Raw genomic sequence first — 10,770 nt, forward strand, 5'->3', positions numbered from 1 at the left:
AAGCAAGCGACCAATGTCAAAACACATTCGAACTACTTTTTGATTACAAAAGTTTATTTTCACAATAATAGTGTTTTGACTTAGACTAATTTGGGGATTTTTAGGCTGTCCAGACAATACTTTCTATACTACAAAATCCATAAAACAGACCAGGAAAACGCACCCCCTGCTCTGCTCTAGTCTCGACAACACGAACTACTACCTTCAAGTTCAACTCACTATCCATGGTGTCGTTTGCAAACATACCTCCAGTTCATATTTTAAGTAGCACAGGGAAGCTTTCTGATTTGTCAACGAGAAAGCCCTAGAACGCTTGTATTTCTTTTTTATGTAACGTTCCTCTCTGCTGGTGAAAATTATGTCTATAATCCCCCGAAATACTCGTAGACTTTAATATATATCATACTAAATACATATTTTATCAATACTTAAACATTTGGTGTACAATTAACGGATTATAACTGGAATATCGTCATTACCGTTTCGCCCTATAGTCACCCCACGTGACATCGGAGGGATACCCTATGTTCGGCTGGGGAAGTAGTCCCGGTCAGTTGGGGGGGTTATCTTTCGCCAGAGCTCGGCTGGTGGGCGCATTGGTCCCTGCAACGTTCACCCGGTAGGTGAGTCACTGCGTCCTCATCTGGAAATTGTCAACTTTACATTTATCATAAGATGGACAATTATTGCTAAATAATATTGACATAGCTGTCTTGAGTTAATTACATTGTTCTATCAGTTTTGGTTATAGAGAAGTTGTAATAGACTTATAACTATTGATTGTTACTTTACTTCTATAACGTTTTGAATCAAATTGTTATGGTGTGATGTGGGGTATTTAGTTGTATATTTCAGTCTGAATAGCCTATTTGTGCACAATTAAAAGTAATGACAACTACTTATACCTGTGATCCAAATGTTTACAGTGAAATAATAGGGTTTGTTTCATGCATTGGGATATACCTACATGACTGAAACGGAGCTACATTAAGCAAAACAATTAGGTTTTTGACATAATTAATTGACTTAATTGTAAGTCGCTCTGGATAAGAGTGTCTGCTAAATGACGCAAATTAAATAATAAATTTATATTTGTCATGCACTGACACCATCCTGGCATCCTCAATGTTCCTCCGCTACTATAGCAACAACAAATACATTAATTAATCTATACTTCCTGTAAGTCAAAGAGCCAGGAACAATTTCACTATTTTAATGACATTGTATTCAGACTTATCTTTTGACTCGGTGTGCTAATAAACCACTGTTCAGTTTCACTAGAGCTGTAGGTGACATAGCCCGACCACTCGGTGTGCATTACTAAACCACTATTGAGCTCCTGAAATCATAGCTCTATAATTCAATATCTTCGTAGAGTAAAAAATAAAATACTATAGAAGGGAACCCACTTGGATGTTGTGGTTTTTTTCTCTCCAAACTTGTGAATGAATCGATGTCTCACTGAATGTCTGCTCACGACAGTGACTGTGTCACCCAGATAATGTAGCTCTTCTTATAGGCATCAGTCTGCTAAGGTTTTTATCTACCAGGAAAAAGGAGTAGCACTTTAGCAGTTGATAGCTGGACTGGTGTCACGATACATGTCAGGTTCTCTATGATAGATGGGATTGTGTCACGGTACATGTCAGGTTCTCTATGATAGATGGGATTGTGTCACGGTACATGTCAGGTTCTCTATGATAGATGGGATTGTGTCACGATACATGTCAGGTTCTCTATGATAGATGGGATTGTGTCACGGTACATGTCAGGTTCTCTATGATAGATGGGATTGTGTCACGGTACATGTCAGGTTCTCTATGATAGATGGGATTGTGTCACGGTACATGTCAGGTTCTCTAAGATATTTATGCCAACCTATGTGTATAATGTTGCTCTGACTAGTTAATTCATCATTTTGAGGTTGAAAATAATATCCCCCAACGTTGAATTAATATGTGATATTTGCAAAATCATTTTTTGACAACTCAAGTTTCCCACCAACTGTGAGAACCACCTCCTACAAAAAGTGGCCACTGGCCAGTTCCTCTTCAAGAGCCTATGCCCCTGGTCATTATGGGTGACTGGAATGTGGGGGCGTTATCTGGGTGTGCCTGTCCGCATGTGTGTGTGTGTGTGTGTGTGCAGTCACGCAGTCACACATGCTCTCATTGTTGCGGTCCTAGTTAGGGTGGTGCTGCTACAGTGTGTGTGGCCAACTGAGTCCCTATCCCCTTCAGGCTGAACTTCCAGAGCCACTGTCAGTTGGTGCACCTCTGACGTTGTAATAAAAACCTCTATTACAATATTCACAATCAATGAATCAGTAACTCAAGCGGAGTTGAGGTAAATTTATTATAATTTATTATGAATCATCTCAGCCCCCCACCCACCCCTCTCTCTGAAATGTTCCAGGTTTTCATTCTCTTTCACAGTATAAAGTGAACCCGAAAACTTCAGCTAGTTTTCCATTGCTACAGTATGTCTCTAGCATTAATATGCTATGTCTGTTGGTAGGTAGCATGGCAGTGCAAATATCTAGTGTCAAAGCCTGATTCAGTGGGATAGACTCAGAGCAGCTGTGTAAGCCAAGTGACACACACACACACACACACACACACACACACACACACACACACACACACACACACACACACACACACACACACACACACACACACACACACACACACACACACACACTATAAATATACTTGGCATGAAAAATGATATCAAGACCTCTCCAACCTCTGACTTTCAGGAGTATCTAGAGAGGCTTGGTTCAATATGTCAGAGGTGGTTGTAGAACATTAACCCAGTGTCGAAAGATCTCCTCAACACCTCTATTCTCGCTCTCTCTCTAGGATTTCTCAGATACCGATCCAGTCATGTCTAAAGGAAAGGATATGGGCTCTGCCTTCATCCAGACGCAGCAGCTCCACGCTGCCATGGCCGACACTTTCCTGGAGCACATGTGTCTTCTGGACATCGACTCCGAGCCAGCCGTGGCTCGCAACACCGGAATCATCTGCACCATCGGTACAGCTCAGCAACACCCCTTCCTCATTAGTCAACAACACCCTTCCTCATTAGTCACACCGCCCTCACTCGCTTCACTATTCACTACTTCCTCACCTCACTGCCCGACCCCTACCTCACCCCTCATGGCTTCTCACTCCCTCACCACTGAACATCCTCACTACGATACTCTACTCAAACATCCTATATACACATGTATTTTGTGTGAGGTGTGCCTACAGAAGGCCACAGAACTTTCACAGTCGGGGTATATCCCTCCAAAATACTTCACAGTCGGGGTATATCCCTCCAAAATACTTCACAGTAGGGGTATATCCCTCCAAAATACTTCACAGTAGGGGTATATCCCTCAAATACTTCACAGTAGGGGTATATCCCTCCAAAATACTTCACAGTAGGGGTATATCCCTCCAAAATACTTCACAATAGGGGTATATCCCTCCAAAATACTTCACAGTAGGGGTATATCCCTCCAAAATACTTCACAGTAGGGGTATATCCCTCCAAAATACTTCACAATAGGGGTATATCCCTCAAATACTTCACAGTAGGGGTATATCCCTCAAATACTTCACAGTAGGGGTATATCCCTCAAATACTTCACAGTAGGGGTATATCCCTCCAAAACCTTCACAGTAGGGGTATATCCCTCCAAAACCTTCACAGTATTCCTCTATAAGCTTTGCTTGTCTTGTCCACATGCAGGACCCGCCTCCCGATCAGTGCCCATGGCCAAGGAGATGATCAAATCTGGGATGAACATTGCAAGAATGAACTTCTCTCACGGAACTCATGAGGTCAGTAGTAGGACTACACTAGTACTGAAGAGACAGGGCACTAGTACTGAAGGGAAAGGACACTAGTGCTGAAGGGAAAGGACACTAGTGCTGACGCCACCACAGCTGTTCTAGGATTTAGACTAGTGCTGAGTTCCAAATGGACCCCATAGCCCTTACTCCCTGGCAACTCATGTTAGTCTGAAAGGATAGGTGAAAGCAATATGGTGACATATAAATGTAAAGACCAGTTTGGATGTTGGCTTACTATAACCTTTAGTGAGTCTGCAGTACCAGCCATCCTCACCCTATAACCTTTAGTGAGTCTGCAGTACCAGCCACCCTCATCCTATAACCTTTAGTGAGTCTGCAGTACCAGCCATCCTCATCCTATAACCTTTAGTGAGTCTGCAGTACCAGCCATCCTCATTGTGACATTATCACTGTACCATTTAAATGTCAGTCTGTAAGCTGATCTGAACGCTCTTACGTGCACTTTAGTGGCTCCTCCTCCTCCAACCTCCTCCAACCTCCTCCTCCTCTTCCCCCAACCTCTTCCCCCAACCTCTTCCCCCAACCTCTTCCCCCAACCTCTTCCTCCAACCTCCTCCTCCAACCTCCTCCTCCTCCTCCAGTCTGTCTTCTAGTGCCACCAGATGACAGTCAGGGTTCTGGGGTTCACACTACTGACCTCTCCCCCTCCTCCTCCAACCTCCTCCTCCTCCTCCTCCAGTCTGTCTTCTAGTGCCACCAGATGGCAGTCAGGGTTCTGGGGTTCACACTACTGACCTCTCCCCCTCCTCCAACCTCCTCCAACCTCCTCCTCCTCTTCCCCCTCCTCTTCCCCCAACCCCCTCCTCCAACCTCCTCCTCCTCCAGTCTGTCTTCTAGTGCCACCAGATGACAGTCAGGGTTCTGGGGTTCACACTACTGACCTCTCCCCTTTAAAAGTCATGTCTTTTTGACCTGTTTCACCCTGGCTGGGTCGGGAGTGCACCCCCTAAACCATACAGCAGTATTAGATATCGAAGCGATGCGTTTGATATTTGAATTCGTTGCCCCTGTTCAAAGGTCATCAGTGTTCAAAGGTCATCAGTGTTCAAAGGTCATCAGTGTTCAAAGGTCATCAATGTTCAAAGGTCATCAATGTTCAAAGGTCATCAGTGTTCAAAGGTCATCAGTACTGTTAATTGCTTGTCCGAAGAAGACGTTCTACTCTGAAGTTCAGTTCTGTATCGGCACTAGATGACGTTTCGTGTACACGTGTATCAAAGTTATAATTAGGTCAGGATTTCCCAGTCCATTCTGCGATTACTTCCATGACTGGACATTTTGCCTCAGGCCAGAAATAATGCACGCAATTCCATCGAATAAGTACTCGGCCTGCTGATTGGTTGACTCGTTGAATCGGGTGCGCTTAGTTCTCGGGCTAGAGATAAAACGCGATGGTATGTCAAGGGTTAGCAATCTGACGCCGTAGGAGCCTACAGCCATGTCACCGGGCAAGTGTGGTGGCACCATTTTTAGCGTCTGTTTGGGAGTGCTACTGGTGCATGAAAACTAAGATAGACAGTGTAACTCCCATTGGCAGGAACTTGTGACGGACATCTTGGGACATCTGAACGTCTGTTTGTTTTACATGGCATCTGTCATGTGTTGAGGTCAGAGACATTATCAGAAGGGCAAAAGGAAACTCGACCTCTGCCTCTGGTCAGGTGGTCGGAGCAGATGTAAATAGCCCCGTCTCAGGTTCTCGCAGAACGTGTTTAGATGGACCAGGAGCTAACGCTAGGCTACTTGGCTACGCTAAAATAGCTAAGACTTTGCTATTCTAAAATACCCTCAAAGATAAAACATTTTTTTAAAAATCATTACATTTCAGCCTGGCTAATTGTCCTAGGTCTGTCTACTGTAGAGCACTGTTAAGTGAGTGTCATTGAGTCTCTGAGTCTCTGAGTCTGTCTCTCTCCTATAGGCAGAACCAGAAGCTAGCTATAACACTACTTAGTTATATTCTGTGGCTATGCTACTTGGCTAACATACTTGGTTACATGCTACATGTTTACATTCTACATGGGCTAATCTACTTGGCTAAAACTACTTGGTTTTCCTACTTGCCGACTCTACATGGTTATATGCTATGTAGCTATGCTACATGGTTATATGCTACTTGGCTAATCTACTTGGTTATATTCTACATGGTTATTCTACTTGGATATTCTACATCGTTATAACCAACGTGGCTATACTACTTGGCTATTCTATTTTGTTAGATCTACTTGGCAATGCTACGTGGTTATATGCTACGTGGTTATATGCTACGTTGCTATGCTACGTTGCTATGCTACGTGGCTATGCTATGTGGCTATGCTATGTGGCTATGCTACGTTGCTATGCTACGTGGCTATGCTACGAGGCTATGCTATGTGGCTATGCTATGTGGCTATGCTATGTGGCATATTAAATTGCACTTTGCCATCTTCTACTCAATACTGTTGAGTGAATGTCGTTGGGCTTTCAACACTGATATACCAGGAGGCAGTGAGTATTTAATGGATGTTCAGTGCCTTGGGAAAGTATTCAGACCCCTTGACTTGTCTGCATTTTGTTACGTTACAGCCTTATTCTAAAATGGATTATATAAAAAAATATCCTCATCAATCTACACACAATACCCCTATAATTTACTAAGTAAAATTAGGTTTTTAGAAATTTTTGCAAAAAAAAACAAGATATACCTTATTTACATAAGTATTCAGACCGTTTGCTATGAGACTCGGAATTTAGTTTACATTGATCATCCTTGAGATGTTTCTACAACTTAATTGTAGTCCACCTGTGTTAAATTCAACTGATTGGACATGATTTGGAAAGGCTCACACCTGTCTATATGGTCTGCCTGAAAATCGTCACGCGTCTCTGAATGATTTGACTTTCCCTACAGTAAATCAAATCAAACTTAATTTAAAGTGTATTTAAAATCTCAACACACTTACCTATCTGAGCACTACGATTGGTCTGACTAGTTGGCAAATCATCTGAAAGTTCCAAAGTTACATTTGGCGTTCCTCAGGTCTCTACGCTCAGACCCATAGAATTTGTTTTCCATAGTATATGGAAAGTGTCATGGCATGCTAAAACCTCTGATGTCTCTAAGTGATACTATCCAGGCTGTATCACATCCGGCCGTGATTGGTAGTCTCATAGGGCGGCACACAATTGGCATAGCGTCGTCCGGGTTTGGCCCTGGGTAGGCCGTCATTGTAAATAAGAATTTGTTCTTAACTGACTTGCGTAGTTAAATAAATAAATAAATAAAATACAAATATGACACCCCCTTATTTTCCAGACTCTCATCGGTGTGGTGTTTAAGGGGGTGGGAATTTAAAAAACAGATACATTTCTGTGTCGATGGGAAGAAAAAAATATTATCTTCTGTTCTATTCAGTATCATGCTGAGACCATCAAGAATGTCCGTGAAGCCACCGAGAGCTTCGGTTCCGGCACCATCGAGTACAGACCAGTGGCCATCGCTCTGGACACCAAGGGACCCGAAATCAGGACTGGACTCATCAAGGGCGTGAGTAGTCATTCACCATGAACTAGTGTAAATCTTTATGAAAAATCCAACTTAATTTCCAAGTGTATCATCACAAATACACTTTACAGACAAATGAAAACAGAGACAAGCAGCTACGCTTCTTGACTGTAGTACCAAATGACCTAACCCCTATCGTGTAGGCCTACCTTTTGATTTGGTCAAAAGGAAGGCATTGGCCAAGCTCGGAGCAAGAAATACAACAACAAGCAATGATATCCTAAAGCTGATATACATGAACTCCTGTAAAACACTACTGGCATCAGAATGTATGTATTGATCATGAGCCAGGTCCTTCCCCATAGACATATACAGTACATAATACTATAATCCCTGTCCTTCCCCATAGACATATACATTACATGATACTATAATCCCTGTCCTTCCCCATAGACATATACAGTACATGATACTGTAATCCCTGTCCTTCTCTAGACATATACAGTACATAATACTATAATCCCTGCCCTTCTCTGTAGACATATACAGTACATGATACTATAATCCCTGTCCTTCTCCGTACAGATATACAGTACATAATACTATAATCCCTGTCCTTCTCTAGACATATACAGTACATAATACTATAATCCCTGTCCTTCTCTAGATATATACAGTACATAATACTATAATCCCTGTCCTTCTCTAGATATATACAGTACATAATACTATAATCCCTGTCCTTCTCTAGATATATACAGTACATGATACTATAATCCCTGTCCTTCTCTAGACATATACAGTACATAATACTATAATCCCTGTCCTTCTCTAGATATATACAGTACATAATACTATAATCCCTGCCCTTCTCCGTACAGATATACAGTACATAATACTATAATCCCTGCCCTTCTCCGTACAGATATACAGTACATAATACTATAATCCCTGCCCTTCTCCGTACAGATATACAGTACATAATACTATAATCCCTGCCCTTTTCTAGACATACAGTACATAATACTATAATCCCTGCCCTTCTCCGTACAGATATACAGTGCATAATACTATAGTAATAGTTGTGTAATCATATGATTCTTCCCGTGTACAGAGTGGCGAAGCTGAGGTCGAGCTGAAGAAGGGAGGTCACATCAAGCTGACTCTGGACGACAAGTACATGAACAACTGTGACGAGAAGCACCTGTGGTTGGACTACAAGAACATCACCAAGATCCTGAAGGTCGGAGCTCACGTCTACATCGACGACGGCCTCATGTCCCTGAAGGTCAAGGAAGTCGGTGAGTATCCTAGCAACATCCTACTGTAGCAACAGAATAACACTCTCACAACCTGACAAGTGACAGGAAGTAGCTACACGCTTAACCAAAGTTAAGTCCTTCTACTTTGCCTGTTAGGGAATTTTATGAATAATGACTAAACAATATCTTTATTTGAAATAGAACTATAACTAATTAAACTCTACTCTGTTTTATTATATCTGATTAATGTTAATTCATAAGGAAGGGATTATGTAGCATGAAACAGGAGGTAATTAAACATAATAAACATCATTCCAACTAGGTTGGGGAGGAAATGGATTGTGGGTTTTTAAGTAAGGTTAACCGTCCTTTCTGCTATGGTTGAACCGACTCAATTTAGCTCTGGGATGTTTAGATAAGGCAGATAGTGTTTCCTGGGTTTTCCATTATCTGGAACTGTCTTCTAAATAGTGATGTATGAAGGTGAATATTCCAGAAGTTAATCTCGATAAGTGTGTCTGGAGTGAGCGAGCGGGTGGGAAAAAACTATTGAACCTGTTCTGTCCTGGTCGATAGGAGGAAGGACATTTTATAACCTATGACGTCATATTTTGTATATAAACTGTTGTTCGTGGTTTCATGGCAGCGCGCTCCGAGAATAAATACTATTATCTCATTTTGATAAGACTGGTCTCTGTCTATTTAATGCAAATAAGAATCTTACAAATTCTTATAAAATAGACTGAGGGTATTTCATTAATAGAACTATAACTAATGATGAAACTCCGATGACACTTGTTGTAACGTGTTACTGGACCGTTGTTCTGGCTGTGGCATTGTGATTGACACACATGATTGTCCCCCTAGGCGCTGACTTCCTGGACTGTGAGATTGAAAATGGTGGTACTCTGGGCTCTAAGAAGGGTGTGAACTTGCCCGGTGCTGCTGTGGACCTGCCCGCTGTCTCTGAGAAGGACATCCAGGACCTGCAGTTCGGTGTGGAACAGGGAGTGGACATGGTCTTCGCCTCCTTTATCCGTAAGGCAGCTGATGTACACGCCGTCAGGAAGGTGCTGGGAGAGAAGGGCAAACACATCAAGATCATCTCCAAACTGGAGAACCACGAGGGCGTCCGCAGGTGTGTGTGTGTGTAGGGTGTGTGTGATATTAAGAGAGGCCTCACTGACTACACGATAGCATTGTAGCATTGTAGCATTGTAGCATTGTAGCATTGTAGCATTGTAGCATTGTAGCATTGTAGCATTGTAGCATTGTAGCATTGTAGCATTGTAGCATTGTAGCATTGTAGTAAAATGTATTAAGTACATTTTCAGTACTTTCAAAAGCTAAAAAAAAAAGCAAGAGATCTCCACTTGAAGGATCCTACTGTCTTGAGCATCAGTTTAGCCTCTTGGAAATATAGATACCCAATGCCGGGTAATACTGACTTGTAATAACTATCTGTCTGTCTCTCTGTGTAGATTCGATGAGATCCTGGAGGCTAGCGATGGCATCATGGTTGCCCGCGGCGACCTGGGTATTGAGATCCCCACAGAGAAGGTGTTCATCGCCCAGAAGATGATGACCGGACGCTGCAACAGGATCGGCAAGCCCATCACCTGCGCCACACAGGTCCGACACGTTGCCCGCAGACTAGACCTCCTTATACATGACTAGACCTCCTTATACATGACTAGACCTCCTTATACATGACTAGACCTCCTCATAATGACTACCAGACCTTCTTATACATGACTACCAGACCTTCTTATACATGACTACTAGACCCCTTCATACATGACTAGACCCCCTCATACATGACTAGACCCCCTCATACATGACTAGACCCCCTCATACATGACTAGACCTCCTCATAATGCCTACTAGACCTCCTCATAATGCCTACTAGACCTCCTCATAATGCCTACTAGACCTCCTCATACATGACTAGACCTCCTCATACATGACTAGACCTCCTCATACATGACTAGACCTCCTCATACATGACTAGACCTCCTCATACATGACTAGACCTCCTCATACATGACTAGACCTCCTCATACATGACTAGACCTCCTCATAATGCCTACTAGACCTCCTCATAATGCCGACTAGACCTCCTCATACATGACTACTAGACCTCATACATGACTAG

The 10,770-nt window shown here is 42.6% G+C and overlaps 1 protein-coding gene across 2 annotated transcripts in view; it reads left to right on the forward strand.

Moving 5' to 3' along the window:
* Window positions 1–489: 489 nt before the first annotated feature.
* LOC118373853 (pyruvate kinase PKM-like) overlaps window positions 490–10,770 on the forward strand; it is an 18,400-nt gene continuing 8,119 nt past the window's right edge. The window contains exons 1-7 of one of the 2 annotated variants that reach the window (XM_052466656.1): window positions 490–619; window positions 2,865–3,039; window positions 3,745–3,836; window positions 7,264–7,395; window positions 8,468–8,654; window positions 9,483–9,753; window positions 10,097–10,247. In XM_052466656.1, the coding sequence (XP_052322616.1) occupies window positions 2,889–3,039; window positions 3,745–3,836; window positions 7,264–7,395; window positions 8,468–8,654; window positions 9,483–9,753; window positions 10,097–10,247 (984 nt within the window). In that variant the 5' untranslated portion in view covers window positions 490–619; window positions 2,865–2,888. Of the gene's footprint in view, window positions 624–2,864; window positions 3,040–3,744; window positions 3,837–7,263; window positions 7,396–8,467; window positions 8,655–9,482; window positions 9,754–10,096; window positions 10,248–10,770 lie in introns of both variants that reach the window. The other variant, XM_052466654.1, reaches the window with a different exon arrangement.

This window comes from Oncorhynchus keta, chromosome 17 (assembly GCF_023373465.1).
Source record: "Oncorhynchus keta strain PuntledgeMale-10-30-2019 chromosome 17, Oket_V2, whole genome shotgun sequence".
Lineage (NCBI taxonomy): Eukaryota > Metazoa > Chordata > Actinopteri > Salmoniformes > Salmonidae > Oncorhynchus > Oncorhynchus keta.